At 37.6% G+C, this 27,885-nt stretch overlaps 1 protein-coding gene across 1 annotated transcript; it reads right to left on the minus strand.

Annotated features, from left to right (window-relative positions):
• Positions 1-15,046: 15,046 nt before the first annotated feature.
• Positions 15,047-26,633, minus strand: LOC143124253 (GTPase IMAP family member 1-like). The gene is made up of 3 exons (XM_076285670.1): positions 26,543-26,633; positions 16,848-16,898; positions 15,047-16,259 (listed from the first exon to the last, which is right to left on the minus strand). The coding sequence occupies exons 2-3, from the start codon at positions 16,861-16,863 to the stop codon at positions 15,160-15,162; spliced, it is 1,116 nt and encodes a 371-aa protein (XP_076141785.1). The 5' UTR covers positions 16,864-16,898; positions 26,543-26,633; the 3' UTR covers positions 15,047-15,159.
• Positions 26,634-27,885: the final 1,252 nt, after the last annotated feature.

The raw sequence follows: 27,885 nt of genomic DNA on the forward strand, positions 1-27,885 counted from the left end.
GGCCGCCAATTGAAGAGCCCTGATTTAGACACTAGCTTAAATGTTATTCTGTTGCTGTTAATCACCTTGGATAAAAGTGTCTGTTAGATTAATAAATGTAAAATGAAAAGAATACTGTTGGACGTTTCACTTCTCTGAAACCTAACATCTAATATTGTTTTAGTTTACCAATATGTTGCATGAATTATTGGATGTGGGCTATATTAACTCTTGTATCTTGTAGCTCTGTTATAGCCACACCAAATAGTATTTTTTAAAGCACTAGCAGTTCACATCGCCTACTTTTTAAAAAGAATAAATATGTATGTTAGCGAATTTCCAAATTAACAAGATTACGTAGGCGGATTTGGCTGTTAGAATTTGCTATGAGGCTTCTCACTTTTCTTAGGACTCAATTGTTCTTTTTTTATTTCGTTATCCTCAAAAAGAAAAAAGCATGTTTTTCTTTTGCCAGGTATAATGCTAGGCTGTTGCAATCAACATAACCAAAATAACACCGAAAAGGAACACGTCTTTAATGTTGGTTTGGCTACTTAGCCTATCCCAGACTGTTGCATACAGCTTCAGAGCTGGACATATCCAGAGCTACTGACCTTCACAGGTACAAGGTAAAGGTAGGCTATTTAAACGTTAGTCCGAGAAACAAACACGTTTATTTATTTTTTTGTTTATTTAGTTTAAACGGAGGACTTGACGGTCACATTGTATAATAGCCTAGGCTACTATAGGCCTATGTTTGCGTTAATGTAGCCTACTATAGAAAACACATAGGCCATCACTGCATTTGGTGTCCATCCGACTGTAATTCAATGTCTACTTCAGTATGTTTTCTATCAAATGTCTTAATCATAGACTGTAAAAAATAAGGTAGGTTATTGTTACGTCTTACAAGTAGGCTATTGTTACGTATTCCGGAACTGCTCCCCCTGCTTTATATTCACGAGCGCACACCATATCAGACAGCTGATTAGAACGGTATTGTTGCGTCATCCGGAACTTTTTCCCTGGCCGGAACAAATTCAAATTCATTCCAAAGAAAGTTGGGATGAGAAGTGAGCTATTCAGTTGAATGGAGAGGGACACACAGGAAGAGGTTCCATTCAAGTTGCTGCAGGCAGTCAGTGAGAGAGCACAGGTGCAGTTGATTGCATTCTATTTCCTTAATAGCCTATTATGATGTCATAAAGCCAGTGTTAAGTCTATGGAGATTTTAAGTTTAGTTTTTATTTAATATCTCAAAAAGTAAAAGTCGTAGAAATATGAAAAGTCATAGAACGAAAATTTAGAGCAAGAGCTACGTGATGAAATTTGAATCAAGTTTCTACGATAAGCGGTTCAAGCCAAATTAGGGCCTGGAAGAATAATAATAACTAGAAAAGCATTTCCTGAAGGAAATACAGTGCATGCAAAGTTGTTGCTGGGTTGGTTGCTAGGGTAATTATAGTGGTTGCTATGCTATAAAGTGGTTGCTAGGCTGTTGCTAGGGTAATTATAGTGGTTAATGCTATAAAAGTGGTTGCTAGGTGGTTGCTAGGTTGTTGCTAGGGTACTTAAGTGGTTGCTATGCTGTTGCTAGGGTAATTATAGTGGTTGCTATGCTATAAAAGTGGTTGCTATGTTGTTGCTAGGGTATTTAAGGTGGTTGCTAGGCTGTTGCTAGGATAATTATAGTGGTTGCTATGCAATAAAAGTGGTTGCTAGGTTGTTGCTAGGGTACTTAAGGTGGTTGCTAGGCTGTTGCTAGGTAATTTTAGTGGTTGCTATGCTATAATAGTGGTTGCTAGGCTGTTGCTAGGATAACGATAGTGGTTGCTATGCTATAAAAGTGGTTGCTAGGCTTTTGCTAGGGTCATTATAGTGGTTACCATGCTATAAAATGTGTAAATAGTGAAAAAAAGTAAGAATAGTTAAAAGTTATTGAAATTGGGAGAAATAGAGAGAGGGATAGAGAAAATGAGGGAAAGTGAAGAAAAGGAAGTGAAAGAAAGTTGGGATGAGAAGTGAGCTATTCAGTTGAATGGAGAGGGACACACAGGAAGAGGTTCCATTCAAGTTGCTGCAGGCAGTCAGTGAGAGAGCACAGGTGCAGTTGATTGCATTCTATTTCCTTAATAGCCTATTATGATGTCATGAAGCTAATGTTAAGTCTATGGAGATTTTAAGTTTAGTTTTTATTTAATATCTCAAAAAGTAAAAGTCGTAGAAATATGAAAAGTCATAGAACGAAAATTTAGAGCAAGAGCTACGTGACGAAATTTGAACCAAGTTTCTACGATAAGCGGTTCAAGCCAAATTAGGGCCTGGAAGAATAATAATAATAACTAGAAAAGCATTTCCTGAAGGAAATACAGTGCATGCAAAGTTGTTGCTGGGTTGGTTGCTAGGGTAATTATAGTGGTTGCTATGCTATAAAGTGGTTGCTAAGCTGATGCTAGGGCAATTGTAGTGGTACAAGTGGTTTCTAGGTGGTTGCTAGGTTGTTGCTAGGGTACTTATGGTGGTTGCTAGGCTGTTGCTAGGGTAATTTTAGTGGTTGCTATGCTATAAAAGTGGTTGCTAGGTTGTTGCTAGGGTAATTGTAGTGGTTGCTATGCTATAAAAGTGGTTGCTAGGTTGTTGCTAGGGTATTTAAGGTGGTTGCTAGGCTGTTGCTAAGATAATGATAGTGGTTGCTATGCTATAAAAGTGGTTGCTATGTTGTTGCTAGGGTATTTAAGGTGGTTGCTAGCATGTTAAGCAACCACCAAAAGGTTGTTGCTAGGGTCATTGAAGTGGTTGCTATGCTATAAAAGTGGTTGCTAGGTTGTTGCTAGGATACTTAAGGTGGTTGCTAGGCTGTTGCTAGGGTAATTATAGTGGTTGCTATGCTATAAAAGTAGTTGCTAGGCTTTTGCTAGGGTCATTATAGTGGTTACCATGCTATAAAATGTGTAAATAGTGAAAAAAAGTAAGAATAGTTAAAAGTTATTGAAATTGGGAGAAATAGAGAGATAGATAGAGAAAGTGAGAGAAAGTGAAGAAAAAGAATTGAAAGAAAGTTGGGATGAGAAGTGAGCTATTCAGTTGAATGGAGAGGGACACACAGGAAGAGGTTCCATTCAAGTTGCTGCAGGCAGTCAGTGAGAGAGCACAGGTGCAGTTGATTGCATTCTATTTCCTTAATAGCCTATTATGATGTCATGAAGCTAATGTTAAGTCTATGGAGATTTTAAGTTTAGTTTTTATTTAATATCTCAAAAAGTAAAAGTCGTAGAAATATGAAAAGTCATAGAACGAAAATTTAGAGCAAGAGCTACGTGACGAAATTTGAACCAAGTTTCTACGATAAGCGGTTCAAGCCAAATTAGGGCCTGGAAGAATAATAATAATAACTAGAAAAGCATTTCCTGAAGGAAATACAGTGCATGAAAATGCAAAAAATATGATGTAAAATATCATACAGAGTAAAAACAAACTATTGGTTGCTAGGTAGATGAGGTTTAATATAGTTGGAGTGACTGAACAGTTAAATAGGTGGATAGTTTATATGGTTAAATGATTTGCTTGGTAGATAAGGTTTAATATAGTTGGAATGATTGAACGGTTAAATAGGTGGATAATACTTAACCTAGTTAACTTAGCTAATGTTTTCATTTTTAGTATGTTAACCATGTGACTTAGCTAACCTAGCTAATCATTTTTAGCAGTTTTGCTAACTATGCTAACTAGCATGGTAACATGCTAGCATGCTAACTATGTTAACCATGTGACTTAGCTAACTTAGCTAATCATTTTTAGCAGTTTTGCTAAAATGCTAACTAGCATGCTAACATGCTAGCATGCTAATTATGCTAACCATGTGACTTAGCTAACTTAGCTAATCATTTTTAGCAGTTTTGCTAAAAATGCTAACTAGCATGCTAACATGCTAGCATGCTAACTATGCTAACCATATGACTTAGCTAACTTAGCTAATCATTTTTAGCAGTTTTGCTAAAAATGCTAACTAGCATGCTAACATGCTAACTATGCTAACCATGTGACTTAGCTAACTTAGCTAATCGTTTTTAACAGTTTTGCTAAAAATGCTAACTAGCATGCTAACATGCTAACTATGCTAACAATGTTACTTAGCTAACTTAGCTAACTAACTACAGTGGGTAGGAGTCATAGTTGATGACAAGTAACAGTTACAATGGCTGAACAGTTGAAAAGTTCAGTAGTTTAAAGGGTTAAATTGTTTAACAGTGAAATATTGTAGTGAGGACTTTTATTTTAAAACAGGTTTTGGCAGAGGAAGCAGTTGAACAGGATGTGTAGTCTTAATAGGGCCAGTTTGTATGCTTAAAGCCTGAGACTGGCAGTTGATGCAGCTGGCCCGAACACCTGCCATAGGATTCTAATTGCTTAACGGCAGTCTTAATAGAGCCATATTGTATGCTTAAAGCATGAGACAGAGTATATAGTTTAAAAGTTAAATGTAGATAGTGTAATGGATGTTGATAGACAGAAAGTTGAATGGATGTTGATAGGCAGATTGTTTAATGGATGTTGATGGATAGTTTAATGGGTGGATGAGTGAATGGTTTGAAGAGGATGAATGGATAGAAAGTTGGAGGAAATGTGTCTTATATCCTTGTAGAATGGAGAGACAGAGAGAGTTGGTCTAGTTCAGTAGAAAGCAGTTGATACAGGTGCAATCAGTTGAACTGATTCTTTGATGGGGCCTAGATGAGCAGCTGGAAGATAATACCAGGTGCAAATCAAGTTAATTAGTCCATTGTGATGTCATCAGCCCATGTTAAGTCTATGGGGAAATTTTGAGCAGTTTTTAATTAATAGTTTAAAAAGTATAAAAGTTACAAAGATGAAAAATACAAAGCCCACATGTCATAAGTAAGACCTACGCAACGCAGTTTGAATGAAGTTTCTACGTTAAACGGTTGAAGCTGCATTAACTGCGTTAGAAGAAGAAGAATAACTAGAAAAGCATTTCCTGAAGGAAATACAGTGCATGAAAATGCAAAAATATGATGAGTTCATATGGTTAAATTATTTGCTAGGTAGATGAGGTTTAATGTAGTTGGAATGACTGAACTAGGTAGATGAGGTTTAATATAGTTGGAATGACTGAACAGTTAAATAGGTGGATAGTTTATATAGTTAAATGATTTGCTTGGTAGATAAGGTTTAATATTGTTGGAATGATTGAACGGTTAAATAGGTGGATAATTTAAATGGTTAAATTATTTAGGTAGATAATTGACGATAACTGACAGTTGGAATGGCTCTAATGTTTGCTAGCAGTTATACCAACTATGTTATCAAAGATAATAATGTTAACCAAGTTACTTAACTTAGCTAATGTTAAAATGTTTAGTAGTTATGCTAACTATGCTAACTAACATGTTAACTATGCTAACCATGTGACTTAGCTAATCATTTTTAGCAGTTTTGTTAAAAATGCTAACTAGCATGTTAGCATGCTAACTATGCCAACCATGTTACTTAGCTAACTTAGCTAATCATTTTTAACAGTTTTGTTAAAAATGCTAACTAGCATGTTAACATGCTAGCATGCTAACTATGCTAACCATGTGACTTAGCTAACTTAGCTAATCATTTTTAGCAGTTTTACTAAAAATGCTAACTAACATGTTAGCATGCTAACTATGCTAACCATGTGACTTAGCTAACTTAGCTAATCGTTTTTAGCAGTTTTGCTAAAAATGCTAACTAGCATGCTAACTAGCATGCTAACATGCTAGCATGCTAACTATGCTAAACAAGTTACTTAGCTAACTTAGCTAACTAGCTACAGTGGGTAAGAGTCATAGTTGATGACAAGTAACAGTTACAATGGCTGAACAGTTAAAAAGTTCAGTAGTTTAAAGGGTTAAATTGTTTAACAGTGAAATATTGTAGTGAGGACTTTTATTTTGAAACAGTTTTTGGCAGAGGAAGCAGTTGAACAGGATGTGTAGTCTTAATAGGGCCAGTTTGTATGCTTAAAGCCTGAGAATGGCAGTTGGGCCAGCTGGCCTGAACACCTGCCATACGATTCTAATTGCTGTGATGTCATAAAGGGCAATGTTAAGTCAATGGGAAAATTTTGATAGTTTTTAATTAATAGTTTAAAAAGTATAAAAGTTACAAAGTTGAAAAATACAAAGCCCACATGTCCTAATTAAGACCTACGCGTCAATGTTTGAATGAAGTTTCTACGTTAAACGGTTGAAGCTGCATTAACTGCGTTAGAAGAAGAAGAATAATCAGAAGAATAAGAAGAAAAAGCCTTGGAATAACAGTACAGTGCATTTTCATGCACTGTAATAACTAGAAAAGCATTTCCTGAAGGAAATATAGTGCATGAAAATGCAAAAAATATGATGTAAAATATCATACAGAGTAAAAACAAACTATATTGGTTGCTAGGTAGATGAGGTTTAATATAGTTGGAATGATTGAACGGTTAAATAGGTGGATAATGCTTAACTTAGTTAACTTAGCTAATTTTTTCATTTTTAGTAGTTATGCTAACTAACATGTTAGCAATGTGAACTATGTTAACCATGTGACTTAGCTAACCTAGCTAATCATTTTTAGCAGTTTTGCTAACTATGCTAACTAGCATGCTAACATGCTAGCATATTAACTATGCTAACCATTTTACTTAGCTAACTTAGCTAATCGTTTTTAGCAGTTTTGCTAAAAATGGTAACTAGCATGCTAACATGCTAGCATGCTAACTATGCTAACCAAGTTACTTAGCTAACTTAGCTAATCATTTTTAACAGTTTTGCTAAAAATGCTAACTAGCATGTTAGCATGCTAACATACTAACTATGCTAACCATGTTACTTAGCTAACTTAGCTAATCATTTTTAATTTTTTTGTTAAAAATGCTAACTAGCATGCTAACACTCTAGCATGCTAACTATGCTAACCATGTGACTTAGCTAACTTAGCTCATCATTTTTAGTAGTTTTGCTAAAAATGCTAACTAGCATGCTAACTAGCATGCTAACATGCTAACTATGCTAACCAAGTTACTTAGCTAACTTAGCTAACTAGCTACAGTGGGTAGGAGTCATAGTTGATGACAAGTAACAGTTACAATGGCTGAACAGTTAAAAAGTTCAGTAGTTTAAAGGGTTAAATTGTTTAACAGTGAAATATTGTAGTGAGGACTTTTATTTTGAAACAGTTTTTGGCAGAGGAAGCAGTTGGACAGGATGTGTAGTCTTAATAGGGCCAGTTTGTATGCTTAAAGCCTGAGACTGGCAGTTGATGCAGCTGGCCCGAACACCTGCCATAGGATTCTAATTGCTTAACGGCCGTATTGTGATGTCATAATCATAATGTTAAGTCAATGGGGAAATTTTGATTAGTTTTTAATTAATAGTTTAAAAAGTATAAAAGTTACAAAGTTGAAAAATACAAAGCTCACATGTCCTAAGTAAGACCTACGTAACATAGTTTGAATGAAGTTTCTACGTTAAACGGTTGAAGCTGCATTAAGTGCGTTAGAAGAAGAATAATAATAACTAGAAAAGCATTTCCTGAAGGAAATACAGTGCATGAAAATGCAAAAATATGATGAGTTCATATGGTTAAATTATTTGCTTGGTAGATAAGGTTTACTATAGTTGGAATGACTGAACAGTTAAATAGGTTGATAATTTAAATGGTTAAATTATTTAGGCAGATAGTTGATGATAACTAACAGTTGGAATGGCTCCAATGTTTGCTAGTAGTTATGCTAACTATGTTAAAGATAATAATGCTAACCAAGTAACTACGCTAACTAGCATGCTAACAATATTAAAATGTTAACTATGCTAACCATATGACTTAGCTAACCTAGCTAATAATTTGTATTAGTTATGATAACTATGCTAATTAACATGCTAACATGCTAATTATGTTAACCATGTGACTTAGCTAATCATTTTTAACAGTTTTGCAAAAAATGCTAACTAGCATGCTAACATGTTAGCATGCTAACTATGCTAACCATGTGACTTAGCTAACTTAGCTAATCATTTTTAGCAGTTTTGTAAAAAATGCTAACTAGCATGCTAACATGCTAGCATGCTAACTATGCTAACCATTTGACTTAGCTAACTTAGCTAATCATTTTTAGCAGTTTTATAAAAAATGCTAACTAGCATGCTAACATGTTAGCATGCTAACTATGCTAACCATGTGACTTAGCTAACTTAGCTAATCATTTTTAGCAGTTTTGCTAAAAATGCTAACTAGCATGCTAACATGCTAGCATGCTAACATGCTAACATGCTAACATGCTAACTATGCTAACCATGCTAACTAGCTACAGTGGGTAAGAGTCATAGTTGATGACAAGTAACAGTTACAATGGCTGAACAGTTAAAAAGTTCAGTAGTTTAAAGGGTTAAATTGTTTAACAGTGAAATATTGTAGTGAGGACTTTTATTTTGAAAGTTTTCGGCAGAGGAAGCAGTTGAACAGGATGTGTAGTCTTAATAGGGCCAGTTTGTATGCTTAAAGCCTGAGAATGGCAGTTGATGCAGGTGGCCCGAACACCTGCCATAGGATTCTAATTGCTTAACGGCCGTATTGTGATGTCATAATCTAATGTTAAGTCAATGGGGAAATTTTGATAGTTTTTAATTAATAGTTTAAAAAGTATAAAAGTTACAAAGATGAAAAATACAAAGCCCACATGTCCTAATTAAGACCTACGCGGCAATGTTTGAATGAAGTTTCTACGTTAAACGGTTGAAGCTGCATTAACTGCGTTAGAAGAAGAAGAATAATCAGAAGAATAAGAAGAAAAAGCCTTGGAATAACAGTACAGTGCATTTTCATGCACTGTAATAATAACTAGAAAAGCATTTCCTGAAGGAAATACAGTGCATGAAAATGCAAAAATATGATGAGTTCATATGGTTAAATTATTTGCTTGGTAGATAAGGTTTACTATAGTTGGAATGACTGAACAGTTAAATAGGTTGATAATTTAAATGGTTAAATTATTTAGGCAGATAGTTGATGATAACTAACAGTTGGAATGGCTCCAATGTTTGCTAGTAGTTATGCTAACTATGTTAAAGATAATAATGCTAACCAAGTAACTACGCTAACTAGCATGCTAACAATATTAAAATGTTAACTATGCTAACCATATGACTTAGCTAACCTAGCTAATAATTTGTATTAGTTATGATAACTATGCTAATTAACATGCTAACATGCTAATTATGTTAACCATGTGACTTAGCTAATCATTTTTAACAGTTTTGCAAAAAATGCTAACTAGCATGCTAACATGTTAGCATGCTAACTATGCTAACCATGTGACTTAGCTAACTTAGCTAATCATTTTTAGCAGTTTTGTAAAAAATGCTAACTAGCATGCTAACATGCTAGCATGCTAACTATGCTAACCATGTGACTTAGCTAACTTAGCTAATCATTTTTAGCAGTTTTATAAAAAATGCTAACTAGCATGCTAACATGTTAGCATGCTAACTATGCTAACCATGTGACTTAGCTAACTTAGCTAATCATTTTTAGCAGTTTTGCTAAAAATGCTAACTAGCATGCTAACATGCTAACATGCTAACATGCTAACATGCTAACTATGCTAACCATGCTAACTAGCTACAGTGGGTAAGAGTCATAGTTGATGACAAGTAACAGTTACAATGGCTGAACAGTTAAAAAGTTCAGTAGTTTAAAGGGTTAAATTGTTTAACAGTGAAATATTGTAGTGAGGACTTTTATTTTGAAAGTTTTCGGCAGAGGAAGCAGTTGAACAGGATGTGTAGTCTTAATAGGGCCAGTTTGTATGCTTAAAGCCTGAGAATGGCAGTTGATGCAGGTGGCCCGAACACCTGCCATAGGATTCTAATTGCTTAACGGCCGTATTGTGATGTCATAATCTAATGTTAAGTCAATGGGGAAATTTTGATAGTTTTTAATTAATAGTTTAAAAAGTATAAAAGTTACAAAGATGAAAAATACAAAGCCCACATGTCCTAATTAAGACCTACGCGGCAATGTTTGAATGAAGTTTCTACGTTAAACGGTTGAAGCTGCATTAACTGCGTTAGAAGAAGAAGAATAATCAGAAGAATAAGAAGAAAAAGCCTTGGAATAACAGTACAGTGCATTTTCATGCACTGTAATAATAAAATGCCTTGGAATAACAGTACAGTGCATTTTCATGCACTGTAATAATAAAATGCCTTGGAATAACAGTACAGTGCATTTTCATGCACTGTAATAAAATGCCTTGGAATAACAGTACAGTGCATTTTCATGCACTGTAATAATAAAATGCCTTGGAATAACAGTACAGTGCATTTTCATGCACTGTAATAAGAAGCCTAGGAAGAACAGTACAGTGCATTTTCATGCACTGTAATAAGAAGAAGCCTAGGAAGAACAGTACAGTGCATTTTCATGCACTGTAATAATAAAATGCCTTGGAATAACAGTACAGTGCATTTTCATGCACTGTAATAAAATGCCTTGGAATAACAGTACAGTGCATTTTCATGCACTGTAATAATAAGAAGCCTAGGAAGAACAGTACAGTGCATTTTCATGCACTGTAATAAGAAGAAGCCTAGGAAGAACAGTACAGTGCATTTTCATGCACTGTAATAAAATGCCTTGGAATAACAGTACAGTGCATTTTCATGCACTGTAATAAAATGCCTTGGAATAACAGTACAGTGCATTTTCATGCACTGTAATAAGAAGAAGAAGAAGCCTAGGAAGAACAGTACAGTGCATTTTCATGCACTGTAATAAGAAGCCTAGGAAGAACAGTACAGTGCATTTTCATGCACTGTAATAATAAAATGCCTTGGAATAACAGTACAGTGCATTTTCATGCACTGTAATAAAATGCCTTGGAATAACAGTACAGTGCATTTTCATGCACTGTAATAAGAAGAAGCCTAGGAAGAACAGTACAGTGCATTTTCATGCACTGTAATAAGAAGAAGCCTAGGAAGAACAGTACAGTGCATTTTCATGCACTGTAATAAAATGCCTTGGAATAACAGTACAGTGCATTTTCATGCACTGTAATAATAATAAGAAGAAGAAGAAGCCTAGGAAGAACAGTAGAGTGCATTTTCATGCACTCTAATAAGAAGAAGAAGAAGAAGAAGAAGCCTAGGAAGAACAGTACAGTGCATTTTCATGCACTGTAATAAGAATAATTCGGATAACAATAGAGTGCATTTTCATGCACTCTAATAAGAAGAAGAAGAAGAAGAAGAAGCCTGGGAAGAACAGTAGAGTGCATTTTCATGCACTCTAATAAGAAGCCTAGGAAGAACAGTATAGTGCATTTTCATGCACTATAATAAGAAGAATCATAAGAATAAGAAGCCTAGGAAGAACAGTACAGTGCATTTTCATGCACTGTAATTAATAATAATATTAAGAATAATTCGGATAACAGTAGAGTGCATTTTCATGCACTCTAATAAGAAGACTTGGAAGAACAATATAGTGCATTTTCATGCACTATAATAAGAAGAAGAAGAAAAAGAAGAAGAAGCCTAGGAAGAACAGTAGAGTGCATTTTCATGCACTCTAATAAGAAGACTTGGAAGAACAGTATAGTGCATTTTCATGCACTATAATAAATCGGATAACAGTAGAGTGCATTTTCATGCACTCTAATAAGAAGAAGAAGAAGCCTAGGAAGAACAGTAGAGTGCATTTTCATGCACTCTAATAATAATAATAATAATAAGAAGAAGAAGTCTAGGAAGAACAGTACAGTGCATTTTCATGCACTGTAATAAGAAGACTTGGAAGAACAATATAGTGCATTTTCATGCACTATAATAACTAGAAAAGCATTTCCTGAAGGAAATACAGTGCATGCAAAGTTGTTGCTGGGTTGGTTGCTAGGGTAATTATAGTGGTTGCTATGCTGTAAAAGTGGTTGCTAGGTTGTTGCTAGGGTACTTAAGGTGGTTTCTAGGCTGTTGCTAAGGTAATTATAGTGGTTGCTATGCTATAAAAGTGGCTGCTAGGTTGTTGCTAGGGTACTTAAGGTGGTTGCTAGGTTGTTGCTAGGGTACTTAAGTGGTTGCTATGCTGTTGCTAGGGTAATTATAGTGGTTGCTATACTATAAAAGTGGTTGCTAGGTTGTTTTGTAGGGTACCTAAGGTGGTTGCTAGGCTGTTGCTAGGGTAATTTTAGTGGTTGCTATGCTATAAAGGTGGTTGCTAGGTTGTTGCTAGGGTATTTAAGGTGGTTGCTAGGCTGTTGCTAGGATAATGATAGTGGTTGCTATGCTGTTGCAAGGGTAATTATAGTGGTTGCTATGCTATAAAAGTGGTTGCTAGGTTGTTGCTAGGATAATGATAGTGGTTGCTATGCTGTAAAAGTGGTTGCTAGGTTGTTGCTAGGGTATTTAAGGTGGTTGCTATGCTATAAAAGTGGTTGCTAGGTTGTTGCTAGGGTATTTAAGGTGGTTGCTAGGCTGTTGCTAGGATAATGATAGTGGTTGCTATGCTATACAAGTGGTTGCTAGGTTGTTGCTAGGGTCATTGAAGTGGTTGCTATGCTATAAAAGTGGTTGCTAGGTTGTTGCTAGGATACTTAAGGTGGTTGCTAGGCTGTTGCTAGGATAATGATAGTTGTTGCTATGCTATAAAAGTGGTTGCTAGGCTGTTGCTAGCGTCATTATAGTGGTTACCATGCTTTATAATGTGTAAATAGTAAAAAAAAAGTAAGAATAGTTAAAAGTTATTGAAATTGGGAGAAATAGAGAGAGGGATAGAGAAAATGAGGGAAAGTGAAGAAAAGGAAGTGAAAGAAAGTTGGGATGAGAAGTGAGCCATTCAGTTGAATGGAGAGGGACACAGAGAAGAGGTTCCATTCAAGTTGCTGCAGGCAGTCAGTGAGAGAGCACAGGTGCAGTTGATTGCATTCTATTTCCTTAATAGCCTATTATGATGTCATAAAGGCAATGTTAAGTCTATGGAGATTTTAAGTTTAGTTTTTATTTAATATCTCAAAAAGTAAAAGTCGTAGAAATATGCAAAGTCATAGAACAAAAATTTAGAGCAAGAGCTACGTGACGAAATTTGAACCAAGTTTCTACGATAAGCGGTTCAAGCCAAATTAGGGCCTGGAAGAATAATAATAATAACTAGAAATGCATTCCAAGGAATTACCAGTGCATGAAAATGCTAAAGTTGTGATGTAAAATATCATGTATAGTTAAAACGGATAATACAGAGATGTTTACTACGGTGATGCTAGGATAGACATGGTGGTTGCATAGCTTAATAAAAGTTGATAGTTTAAAAGTAGACTGTTTAAAAGTTGAATGTAGATAGTTTAAAAGTTGTTGATAGACAGTAGATAGTTTAAAAGTTGTTGATAGACAGCTAGTTTAATAGATAGTTTAATGATAGTTTAAAAGTAGACCGTTTAAAAGTTGTTGACAGACTGGAAGTTGAATGAATGTTGATATTCAAATAGTTTAATGGCTGTGTATAGGTAGATATTTGACGATAACTGAAAGTTGGAATGGCTCTAATGTTTGCTAGCAGTTATGCTAAGATTTTTAATTCTGTTAACCATGTTACTTAGCTAATGTTTTATAGCAGTGCTAGCAATGCTAGCATGCTAACCATGCTACTTAGCTAACTTAACTAACATTTTCTAGCAGTTTTGCTAAACATGCTAACTATGCTAACAATGTTAGCATGCTAACTATGTTAACCATGTTACTTAGCTAACTTAGCTAATCATTTTTAGCAGTTATGCTAACTATGCTAACTAACATGCTAAAATGCTAACTATGCTAACCATGTTACTTAGCTAACCTAGCTAATCATTTTAACAGTTTTTTATTTTTTAACTGATAATAAATAATAAATCATTTCAAATCGGGTTATAATGATATGGAAGCGTGAAATTAAAGGAAATCATTTGTAAACTCTATAGCATAGTAGGCTATGTTTTCAATAAAAAATAAGCTACCCACAATGCACGTGATTTCCTACAGGCAGTCAGAATATCTAGCGCGTTAGTTTTGTGGAAGTATATAGGTAGAAGGCTACGCAAACATGGAAAACTGGCTAAAAACATAGACACTGTCCAAAAGGCCGAATTAAAGCGATCGGAGGAGAAGCGAGAGAAACAGAGCAGGAGACAGGTAACAATGTGATGGGGGGCAGAATGATAAGGGTGGAGGTGGAGCGCAGGGGGATAAAAGAAAGGACGAGACAGAAATGACTGCGCGATGAAAACGAAAGTAGGCCTATGATGAGGCATATAGCCCTAGGCTTCACGTGGATTGGGAAACTGCCACAGTGCTTGGTTTGCAGTGAGGTGCTTACTAAGCAGTCTAATCTTGTCCTCCACTTTTTAGCGTGAAACCTCATAGACCAGTTTGATTTTGTTATTTGTTATCATGTAGGGCGGCTAATTAAACATGATGCCTGGAATGCGTCAATAGAATGTGTTACTTTTTTATGTGTCGGATGGTGGGGGTACGCGGGCCGAGTCAGGACGTAGAAGGTCGTCCGCGGGAAAAAAAGTTTGGGAACCGCTGGCCTACATAATATAAGGCTATTGTCATTTAATTTGAGCTGCAAATATATGGTGTGACTTATCTATTCAACAATGGAAGTATCTCTTTACATGGGTGGATTTTTCAATTCTCCTCTCTTGATCTGATTGGAAATGTTGTCATATCGGGCTGAATCTGATCGCTTGAGGTGTTTACATGAGGCATTTTCATTCTGATTAAGCCATTACTCTGTTTGTGATCAGATTAAACATGTCCATGTAAACGGGGCTAGTGTTTATATCAAGGTTAAATATCTGTGGAACTTTCTGTCCATTTACCATCCAGTCTTCCAACCCCAATCATGCATGTATTTATCTATAAACGTATCTGTCTATCTAACTGTTTGTCTGTCTGTCTGTCTGTGCCTATACCTCTATTTGATTGTCTGTATATGAGGTATAGTTCCCCTTGGGGATCAATAAAGTATCTATCTATCTATCTATCTATCTATCTATTTTAGCGTCTGAAAAAAGGCGCCATGAAGGACCCTGCTACTGCAGCGCACCTCTCCGCCATCCACCATGCGTCCTGCTGCTGCTGCCGTCCTCCTCTGGCCACCTGCTGGCTCTCCTCCTCACTCGGCCGCTCCATCTCCCTGCGTCTCCTCTCCAGCACCAGCCTCTGCGTCTCCTGCTCCTGTCTCTCCCTCTCCTCCTCTAGTCTCCTGGCCACCTCCTCCTGTCTCTCCCTCTCCTCCTCTAGTCTCCTGGCCACCTCCTCCTGCTGCCTCCTCTCCTCCTCCAGTCGCTCCCTGATCTCCTCCTGTCGTCTCTCCTCCTCCTCCAGCCTCCTCTTCTCCTGCTGCTGTCTGTTCTTCACCTCCTCTAATCTCCTCCTCTCTCTCTGCACTCTCTCGCTCTCCTCTCGCTGCTTCCTCCTCCTCTCCCGCTCTTGAAGCTCCAGCTGCTCCTTTTTTTTTCCTCTCCTCCTCCCGTCTCTTCTTGTCCTCCTCCTCTCTCCTCTTCGCATTCTGTCTCATCTGCCGCTTCATCTCCATCTCTTTTCTCATATCCCCCCATTTTCGCTCTTCTTTCCCCACCACAGCACTCGCATCCTCCCTTTCTGCTTCAGCTTTCTTCTGTGCCGCCAGGAACTTGTCAGTCGCGTAGTGCCCCCCTCCCCTCTTCTCCGCCATGGCCTTCACCTTCTCCAGCAGCTCCGTCACCTGGCACGCTTCGATCTCCGCCTTGCTGTTCACAGCGTGGCACCCTCCCCCGCAGCGTCCGATCAGGTCCCGCACTTCCTGTCGCGACAGGAAGCTGTCCCACTCCCGCCTCGTGACCCTCTCCCTCCTGGTGAACAAAACCACGGTCATCCTCAGGGCGTCCTCGCCCAGTCTCTGTCCGATCCACTGCACGGCTCCGGTCAATTCCGCCGAGAGAGGCCTCCCGAGAGGGACGACCAGCAGGAAGGCGTGGGGTCCCGGAGCGGCCGCGCACATACACTTCTCCAGGTCTTCTCCGCTCGGTTGACCGCCGTCGCTCGGAGATGAACCCATTAGAAAGCTCGGAGTGTCAATCAGCGAGATGCTCCTCCCTCCGATGATCTGTGTCTGCATGGAGCTATTCGTGGTGGCGCACTCCGGGAAGACGTCTCGGCCCAAGATGGCGTTTGCGGCGGTCGTCTTCCCTGCTCCAGGCAGACCCAGCAGTACCAGTCTGAGGGCAGCTGAACCTGACGCAGAGCAGAAAGAGCTGTGTTAGTGCTTAACACTCACTCACCGAACACTCAGTTAAGATCCCATTTATATTACATATCCTTAGGAACTCTGTCAGTTAATTAACACAATACAACTTTACAGAGGTTTGTTTACATGTTGTTATTTTTTCTACAGGTTTTCTTTACATACTATTTGTGACATAACTATCCATTGTACAGATTAGATATTGCATGCACTGTGAAGCAAATCTGTAGACTGTAGAAAAACTTTTTTTATATATATTTCATTTAATTTGCTTTATACGGGTGTTTTCCATATTTGTATTTCATGGATTGCATTGGGGGAGTAAGTGCTGTCACAATCAATATTTTTGGAGTGACAGGCAGCCATAAAGATTTTGCTTTAGTTTCACCATTCACAGACAATTTTTTCAGCTACAGTTGGCAATGATAGATAAACTATTTTGGATTGCTTTGGATTGCTAGGATGTAGGGGTGTAGTCTGATAAGTTGTTTAACTCAAATATCAATGTCACCAAACATGTTAACAGTTATCTTATCAATATAAAGCCTTTTGTATTGTAAAATCAGGCTAGAACTCACCACTTGAAGAAGCCATCTCTCCTTAGGGCCTCAGCCTATGTTTACAGGAACCTGTCAAAAGAATAACAAAATGTATCCAGATAATGACAAATCAACATTGAGAGAATATTAGCAACACTAATTATTTTAAGGTGCAAAAAACTCTTTGGTGAGTTTTTTTAACAACACTAATGTGATGGGAACCATAACCAGAGGAGTCATAGACTAGGTATAGGCCGACGTAATACGTATGTTAGTCAAAATGCAGCATATGATTTTGGTTTTGAAATGCCTCATACTGCAGGCTATAGCTTCTTGGTCTTGATAGGCCTATGTGTGAAAAAACAACCTATGAATGACAAATAATTGTCTACAATGACTACTGCAGCGTTGACATTACTTCCATGTTTTGGGAAAAGCCTGTAAAAGAGTTTTGGTATATCCCTAGTTTTTAATATTTTTCCGAACTTTTTACAACTTAGTGTTCACTAATAATTGTTGCAAACTGGTACTACAAACAAAATATTAGTGCATTCCTGGAACTGGGCATTGTTACACTACATCCTTATGCATTGCTTTCTGCCAGGACTTGTACAGGCTTTCCCCCCAAAAAAAGTGGTGGGTGTTTTGCTCAAGGTCATGGTGCAAAGGACCCTAGGCTACTCCGGACCATTGCTTTAATCATGGGGGTGGTTAGAATGCCATCTATGGATGATTATTGGGCAGAGGCCACAAGTTTTCCCAAGGTCGCTGATGTGATGCCAGTTAAAAGGGTTTAAATGCTTTTCAAGATTCATCCACTTTCAAGATAACGACATGTCTGACCCTGCCCAGGATCGGCTCTGCAAAGTCACAGTTCTGGAGCATGTAAGGAAGAAGTGTCTTGAAATTGAGAGTGAGACCCAATTCTCAATAGATTAAATGATGGTCCCCTGCAAGGAAACAAAGGCTGGGTCTCTCCGACAATATCTTCCGAGCAAACCTCACCATTGGGGCTTATCTGGCAGGTTTATCTGGGATAATGTATGTTTTCCTGCCACACACTGGGAAAAGCACATTTCACTCCTATCAAAGGAGTTGGAGCCAGTGTTGTGGTTAAACTCTGCAAGACAATCAAGAACCCATCAGAATGTGTTATCTACATTGACAACTTCTTCACATCCATACCACTCATTGTGCATCTGAATGTCCATATAATGTCCACATGGGTGGAGTAGATCTTGTGGACATGATAGTGGCCTTGCACTGTACCAAAATAACACTGCTGGTACAATGGCCTCTTTTGGCAAAATGACTGACATATACATTAGCAATGCATGGCTGCTATATTGCTGGGATGCCAAAAGCTTTGGTGTGCAATAGGGCTGGGACAACGCGTCGACGTAATCGATGACGTCGACGCAAAAAATACGTCGACGCAAAATATGAGCGTCGATTCGTCAAGCATAACATGTGCTGCAAAATATTTTTAATTTTACATCTTCAGTGTTTTCCATACGTTGACTAATCTGTGGCTGGGCACCACGAAATCAAAACCAGCCACCACACATTGATGTTCTATGTTGTAGGCCTGCTATTTAAATTAAAGATAAGATAAAATCATTTAATTGAGCTGCACTTTTTACTCACACAGCCTTTCCTCGCCCCGCCCGCTCTCTCTCGTAACGAGCCCGCTGCTCCTCCTCTGCATGTGCATTTAACAAAATATTCAGGATTGTTGTTGCCACATAGAAGCACTGCATAGAACACAGTGGGCTAAATTGCTATTAAATCCGCTTAGCATCGTGACCATGCTGCACAAATTTGTTCAAAACCACTGCATTAAAGTTAAAGTAAACTCTGCTAGGTCTTATCACAACATAGTAGCCTAAATTGAGGAGACTAAACGAGGTTAAGTTACAGTGTGCAATCAAGCAGTTGCCCTATCTCTATGGTATAAAATTCTCGCCAAAAGTTTTCTGTACCTGTACCAAAGTTTTGTGCTTGTAAGAATATTTTGTGCTCGTAAAAAATATTTGTGTACATGTAAAAATAATTTGTGTCTGTAAAAATATTTTGTGCATGCAAAAATGGTTTGTACATCTTCAAATCCGTTTTGTCACTGTGTAGAAATTTTTTTTGTGAATTTGCGAACGATTTTTGCACGCACGGATTTTCCATTTGCAAGTGCGCATCTGTTTTCTACAGACATGAAACAGATCTACGGGTACGAAACGAATTTACAAGTACAAAACTTTTTTACAAATTTTCCCAAAACAGCCAATCACAGCACTGCTTACTGAACGGACAATCAGCCTATCAACTGTCTCTGCTAACGTTACGTGAAAGCACCGCACATGGGAAATACAAAGGGAGGAATGACTAGTCGGAAAACTCTAACACAATAACTATACAGAACAATTATCATTAATAATAATACTAACCCTGTGGGAACAATAACTCTTAATGAGACATGGTAAACTACCCAATTTCGTGTAAAAGTACAATGGTTAGGGCGTGTGAAATCTGTCTTTTAAGTCCAGAATGAATGGGTCTTTAGTCATAGTCAGCCTTAAGCCACCCGGAACTTTTTTGGTCATGTAGCAGTAACTGTTATGTTCTAGCTAGCTTAGGTAACAAGCTAACTTAGCTAACAAGCAAACACCTCAACTTAACTCTATTTCTTCCCTACTATGAATCTAATATCATTAACTAGAACTAATAAACAGCATAGTTTAAAACGCGAGCACTGGATAGGTAATTAGTAGGTAACAATAGGTAATGGCAGCTAACTGGGCTAGTATTGGCTGGGCTAAGCTAACGTCAAAGATACTGCTTTTATCAACCGTCTCTGCTAACGTTACGTGAAAGCACCGCACATATAACGTGGGAAATACAAAGGGAGGAATGACTAGTCGGAAAACACTATAACACAATAACTATACAGAACAATTATATCATTAATAATAATACTATTGATCCGAATTTTATTAGTTCTAGTTAATGATATTAGAGTAGGGAAGGAATAGAGTTAAGTTGAGCTGTTTGCTTGTTAGCTAAGATAGCTCTTCTTTTTTAAGTGTTTCACCTCTTCTGAACTGTGGTGTTTACATGTACCCAGAGCAGTATTTTCTATGTCCAGCGTTTCAGAAATTAAAGAAGCGAGCTGATCGGCTGACTGGCCGTTCAGTAAGCAGTGCTGTGATTGGCTGTTTTGGGAAAATTTGTAAAAAAGTTTTGTACTTGTACATTCGTTTCGTACCTGTAGATCTGTTTCATGTCTGTAGAAAACAGATGCGCACTTGCAAATGGAAAATCCGTGCGTGCAAATATCGTTCGCAAATTCACAAAAAAAAAATTCTACACAGTGAGAAAACGGATTTGAAGATGTTCAAACCATTTTTACATGCACAAAATATTTTTACAGATACAAATTATTTTTACATGTACACAAATCATTTTTACGAGCACAAAATATTCTTACAAGCACAAAACGTTGGTACAGGTACAGAAAACTTTTGGCGAGAATTTTATACCATATATCTCAAAGCTAACATTAGAATACTGTTTGGATGTCAAGTTTAGCATGCTTACTTGCAGCTGCTTGTATTACTCATGCAGGGCTCATTTTATTGACTCTGTTTGCAAAATCCCGATGCAAATGGAGAAGTGTTTTCCAAGACTCAAAAGTGCTTGTCCAAAGGAGAAGTACGAACTGTTATTTGAACAAACTACGTTATGAATTGCATCCACACATCAGCAGCCTTTTAACTGTGTTAATGTTAATTGCAAGGATTCCCACACGAACGTCTTAAAATGACAGGCACTCAATTAGACATACACATAGCCTACTGAACTTTATTGAATGCTACCTCTGACTAAGAATGCATTACTTTGCACTTGTACTTTCACTTCAGTCTTTTATTTTGGAATCTTAAGAGCAATAAACATATATTGCAATGTTAAAGAATTCATGTTTTTTCATTCAGATATGTAAATAAACATGTATAAGTTGCTATTAGTGAATTAATGGGGAGATAATCGATAATCGAATCGAATCGAAATCGAATCGGACTGAAAAAATGAATCGTTAGATTAATCGATGCATCGAAAAAATAATCGCTAGATTAATCGTTTAAAAAATAATCGTTTATCCCAGCCCTAGTGTGCAAAAGTACAAGAGGCTCAAGTTATTCAGGCTAGAGGTTGCAGATGCACTCCTGTATAGTGAAAAGAAGAAAGGAAGTCCCCCCAAGAAAAGGGAGGAAGATATGCCTTCCTCCAGATGCATCCAAAGACCAACAACCCCAAGACCCATGGATGACGTCCGTTAAGATCAACTGGACCACTTTCCAGTTTTTACTGAGAAGGGAAGGTGCAGATTTTGCACAGATGGACAGACCACCATCTCCTGTCATAAATGTGGTGGTCGTCTCTGCATTGTCACCGGGAAAACCACGCGCAACTGCTTCCTTAACTTTCACAGGAAATGAGAGGAATTGCATTTCTTACTTGTTCATTTGTTCAGTCTTTTTACTTGAACTTAATGAAATTATTATGAAATCCATTTTTAAAATAAGTGAAAACAAATGACCAAACAAATAAAGATTGTATCCGTTTTGTTTATCAAATAAAACATTACAATGTTTACCATTTTGACTATTTTCATACCTTAATAGAGCAACATATCACGGGAGATACAACTCATAAAATCCAAAGTATACAATCTATTTCAAAAATAGAACGAAAATGTGTCAAAATATATTTTTGCAGCCAATTTACAATTTACATGGGCCTACATTTCAAAATATATTGTGAAGTATATTTCATATATATATATATATATATATATATATATATATATTAGGGCAGTGAAAATAACGTGTTAAAAAGCGTAACGCTGATTACCGGTAATCACATTTCATAGTGACCTTTGATCCAGTGCAGTCTGGCTATCGTGACTGAAGGAGGCAGACGAGAAAGCACTGCTTTGAATGAAACATTTAGCCTAGGCCTACTTTTTAAAAAGATCGCCCAGACCAATACTGTTGACAGGAGCATCAATCTACTATTTCTGCAGTAAGGAATTTCCGTTGCCCATAGGAGTTCGTCAAGTCTGAAGTAGCACCTCTTGATGATAATAATGCTAGCCGCCAGCCTTTTGCTGAGCCTATATGACAGACTTACTAATAAATTGACTACATTTGTTGCAGACTTGAAACAAAATGTCTTCAAAAGTATGTAGAAGGTGGTTACATTTATTTCCATTCCAATAACTTCACACATTAAATTTCCGTTTGCATTTCCGTTTAATTTCTTTGTTCCTACTATTTAGTTTATTTTCTTGAAATACTATTTCTTATCCTGGACTGTCACCTACTGGATAGAAAAGGCAACAGCCTAGTAATTATGTGAATAAAATTTTTTCCCGTTTCCCATAAATTGACTTATTTGTGGCGGCCCACCACAGTATCAACACTGACCACCACACAATGATTTTCCATGTTGTACTATTTCAATGGGATGGAATTAGTTTACAGTAGAGCCATGTGCACCTTTGCACATCCTCTACTTCTATCTCAACAGCCTACATGCACGTTTAAAGAAAACATTAACAATCCTGCAGTTGTTGGCATAAAAGTTGATTGTGCTTAAGTTTGCATCATAACCAAGCTGCGCTACTTTGTTAAAAACTGTTGCATTCAAGTTAATTCTACAAACCTACCACCACAAATAGAATTCAATTCTGTGGGAAACACTGAATCTACATGTTTGAATGGCCAAAAAAAGGATAAATCATAGGTGGTATTACACACATTACCTTGGTGTTAGGGTAGCCTCTGCACATGTCAATGACAGTGAGTGTTAACTTCAGTCATTTGCATTTATTATGCTAAAAATCTGACACCAGGCACTATGCTGATGCCTTACCCAAAGAGAAAATTACACTAAAAGAGAGACACGTTGAACTTTAAAGTCTATAATGTTGGTTTGGCTGTTCATTGATTCACTCATATGCCAAACTTGTTTTTAAGATATGTTCATAGCAAATGGATGCATGTGATTAATTTAGATTAATTAATCACAGAGTATGTAATTCATTAGCCTGTTAACAAACAGTGTACCTACATTGGTACCCCCCCCCCCCACCTCCCCCCTACATTCAAAATCAATTGTATGCACCTTATTGCTATGTAGCATAGTAATATTATACACTAATTGAAAGCTTGGACTCTTCAGAATCCAAATTTTTTTTTTTTATGTACAATCTGTATAGTGTTTTACATTGTCAGATTAATTATACTATGTCTTATTCATTTAATCAAAAATGCTCCTCCGCTTTTGGTGCTACCCTGACCTCTGGATGTAACATATTTTGGGTACTGAAATATTCACAAGAATCCATAGAAATTTAATCTTCATGTTGTTTTATCCAATATTAGTTGTGCAGATGTACAGTATAGTCTGTCATACACAACCACTGAACCAAGAACGTAAATGCAAAAATAGAGACTTTTGTGTAATCATTCCATATTTTGTGTAGTCATTCCATATCAGAACACCTGACATACAAAATAGTCTACAAGAAACCTTAGAGTGTTATCTTTAATTTGAGACCAAGATTATGCTTCTGGAGGTTGTTACATAGTAAGGCTTTTATTGTCAGTATGCATTTTTTTTTTTTTTTTTAGTATGCATTTTACAAGTATGCATTTTACAAAACGTATGAGCATACCTTGGTAAATAATGGTCTAAAGTACTAATTTTTCATTCTATATTGATTTACTTTTGCACAAAGCTTCACAAGACCTGGTGCTAGGGCTCAGTTATGTTTCTAAGTCCACTCAAGTGACCTAGAGGGCTGAATTGTCCAAGAGCCCAATTGTCAGTACATCACACAGTTTTGATGGTAGGCTAGGCCAAACTGGGTGAGAACAGTGGCCTCTAGAGTAGGAACAGTGCGATAAAGTTAGATTAAACGTGTTAATTGATTGACAGCCCTAAAAAATATATATATATATATATATATATATATATATATATATATATATATATATATATATATATAACAGTGTCTTCATTAAATAATTCATTCAATATATAACAGTGTCTTCATTAAATAAAATGATTATTCTGCTTGTTTAAGGGTTAAGTGAAAAACAGAAAAAGTGGGCTGGTCTTGGACCTGAAACTCTCGGGCTAAAGTGTGGTCCCACCACTGCGGCCTACTCCATACCAGGAATGGATTTTAGCATTATGCAATCATCAGCTGTTGACAGTGAAAACATAACCCGCCTTGAACTTTCTCTGAACTCTCGCACGAATCAAACACGACGAGACGCTGGATCTCTGCTTTTATTTTGACCGCAACTATGTAGGCTAAGCAAGCTATTTCATTCAGCATTAGGTATGGAAATGGCTCACGTCAGCACCCGGAAGAGTTGTGAGTTGTAGTGACAGACGTGTCGAAATGGTAGCTTGGGTTATTTGCGACGAAGGTGATATCCAATTAGGGTGGGCCTAAAGTACGACGAACACACAACGTATGGATCCGTGTATGGCCACCAGGGGGTCAAGAGCGTGCAGATTAGCTTCGGCATGTTAGCATACGCCATTTTCAAATATGGCGCTGCATGGAGCATTTGGAACCAGCTCCATGCACGAAAATCCATGTTGGGCACGAGCTCTCATGCGCGTACATGTTGGTGGGCGGGTACCTATCCGGCGGCTACAGCCAAACGTTATTCAGTGCGTATTTCTTGAGGATCCTATGAGAAGACGTGCATATTATGGTTGTTTATCCATCATATGACAAATAAACAAATAAAGAAAATTGTATTGATCTTGTTTCGTTGTTGTTTGTCCCGAACAAACGTAGCCTAAACATGATTAAAGACAATAAATTACACAACAGCGGCATAAAGACCTTGTCTCGTTACACCATGGGTCTCCAACACGTTGCTCTCAACCTATAGCCGCCCCCTTTGGAGCTTGCCAGAGGCTGAAGCACTAGGCTACTACATTTAAACACAATATTGCCGCGAGGCATTCCAGCCTACGAATTTAATAAAAAGTAAACCATGCATAATTAAAAAAAACTCAATTAGGCTACTTCGCTATGCAATAAGGATTCCATTAGAGCACAGTGCACGTTCAATGAATGAAAAAGGCCTTGTCTCACACTTTTTCAACTACACGAAACTTTACAGTGATCATCAAATACCCTCTAGATTTAAATGCCCATCAGCCTCAACATTTAACTATATAATACAAGTCAAAAAGTAAATTAAATCCCATACCAAAACCGAAAATCGTCTGCGTTTGATAGCTGGTATGCCGCTCCAAACAAAACGCATGTCTCACAATAACGTACAATGTAAGAAATAAAGGTCTGCCTCGAATAAGCATACCTCAAATAAATACCTGTGCTTTGCAGCCTAAGTAAATAGCAGACCCTGGACATAATTTAGGATTTACGGAAATGCAATCATACGATGTTGGACGCCTGGCGATGCTCTGGCCGTCTACTGTGCCTCTGACACCGCTGCCTCATTTGGATGGTAACTCCACAGGTGAGCGCGAAGATTGGACGTCGTGGATGCGTAAGTAAACTGTTCTTTGCTGAGTCCGCAGACAACATTCTCTTTAACCGTTACTTTACCATCTGCGGTGTACAACTCAAAGTAAAGACACCACATTTTAGATGAGTTGGGGACGTAATTGTCCGCTCAGGCTGACCGTTCTGTGCGTTATCTTCAATACTATCTTCAATAATATTGAATATCTTCAATATAATTTTCAAAACAGGGTGGCTATTGAGGGCTCTGGCTTCAGTCATTATTGTGGCTACTAGCTATTATTGGCTTGATTTGGTCATGGGCCAACGCTAGAATACGTTTAGAGCACCCGCTATGAGATGGCAAACAATAAAATAAAAAACAAACTTTTTACAAACTGTAAAAATGCGCTACACTTGGCACTAAAAACCGAATAGTTTATTTATAGTTCGACTACGGATATTTCACATCAAGTTCGAATGCATATTTGCAGCAGGACAGCAAGCAGACCGCTCTTAGTTAGAGCCGCTGTGTTATCCAATGAAATTAAGTTGCGCTTCAGGGCGACTCCACTCGGACTCCATGCGCGTTCCCGAGCAACTTTTTCTTCTTCTTGTTACGTGGCAAGCAAAGTATGTGCATTATCGCCACCCTCTTACTGGAGGACAACTCTCTTTTTACAGAATATCCAATAAAAATCGACGTGGTTCATGCGTCATTTCCAGCTTTAGAACTTGGCGCATGGTCAGAGCCGACTGGCGCTGGATCTGAGCCCCAGTGTTCAATATGGCGTTGACTATGAATTGGCCGGATTTACTAGCCTAGCCTCCACCATTCATTTGTATGGAGGGCGGGACTTTGTCACTCTCTCCAGTTATATATAATACCTCCATGATGGCCACCATGTACATAGAATAACGTCTGTGGGTCATACACATTCGGCTCATTGCAGAAAAAATACATTCTATTGGCCAATGTAGTTTGTCTATTTGGCCAATGTAGTCACTTAAAGGACTTAATAAAATAACGAGGTTGCAGCTTTATGTTATGATTTCATGCAATAGCCTACACCCCCGACCCGACCGGACCAGTGGTCATGCTGCGCATTGTAAAACTCTAGGCTTCGCTAAATTTGTCAACGCAATCGATGGTTACCAAAGTCTACAACAAGTATCTCACCTGATTTATGTCCTCTGAATTCGGCAAACAGACCGTTTTTCCTCCCTTTTCCTTTTCTCTTTTGCCTAGTGCCTACTGCGTTCCCAACGAAACCGAAACTAGCACTGTAGGCTATTAACGCGATATTTGAGAAGTGCGTGTGTTGTTTGTTAGAATCTGTAGGCTAGGCTAGGCTAAATATATTTATTTTTCATTTACTCCAGTTGACAACACAAGACGATATCGCATATTTAGAAACTGTTCACTCAATCAAATGAAAAATAATAAACGTTTATGTTTGGCTGAGGTTCCGGTGTGCCAGTTTGTCTGGTGATCATGGCTCGGGTCATTGGCATATTATTCAACACGGCCCTGTCTGTTTCTTAACGCATGCTTTGATTTTCCTCCGCCCTTGGAGAGGTTGTCATTTCCACGAAGTCTTTGCAAAGTGAGACAACACGTATGAGGATCTCGGAAAAACGTGCACCAGTTAATGTCTGATATCCTACATCGTCCACACACAATATAAAACATGCAATGTGACCAGACAAAATAAAACAGTTATCTAAAGCACTGAAGCTTCATGTGATATTCCAACCACGTGTTATAATTGCATGCGTTTTTATTACAGCTAATCCATTGCACTATGCAATAGGCATACTAGGTCTACCTACTTTGCCATGATATTGTAATTATAACTTCAGTTAACACAACTTACCATGGGTAAGAAATATACGTGATATATCACAGTTTAACATTTAAGCAGAATGCAAGCCTTGAGACAAAAAGTAGGGTCACGGTTGGCTGATAGTAAAACAGTCATGGCCTGCAGCAAAATATTCTGTTATATGATTAATGCATATCTTAATATCGTTTTAAGAAGCTGAGATAGATAGATGGGTAGATACATTGATTGATTGAATGAATAAATATATAAATAAATAAATAGGCCTAAATAAAACGTTTGAGTTGAATTTGCATTTAACCCTTGTAAGGTGTTTTCTTGAACTATTGTAATGTGTTTTCTTGAACTACTATTTATTTTCTTATTTCTTATCAGCCTAGTATGTATGTGAATAAAAATCTATTTGAATGGCCAAAAAAAGGATAAATCTGATGCCTTACCCAAAGGGAAAATTACAGACACGTTGACACTATAAGGTGTTACACAGCCAATGTTCCTGAGTCTGGTGGACCCACCACAATATTAGGCCTTTAAATCTACAGCCATAATAATTTATGTAAAAATACTTAACAGATGTTTACTTTAGCTCAAGTACCAATGATATACAGTAGACATAATTTATGGTTTAGCCTATATTTGCCATTTACCCCTGTGAGATCACATTTAGGATCATGATTGA

The sequence above is a fragment of the Alosa pseudoharengus genome, unplaced genomic scaffold (genome assembly GCF_046254945.1).
Source record: "Alosa pseudoharengus isolate Yale_2024_CS ecotype anadromous, Long Island Sound unplaced genomic scaffold, YU_APseudo_1.1 YU_APseudo_1.1_scf_1, whole genome shotgun sequence".
Taxonomy (NCBI): domain Eukaryota; kingdom Metazoa; phylum Chordata; class Actinopteri; order Clupeiformes; family Clupeidae; genus Alosa; species Alosa pseudoharengus.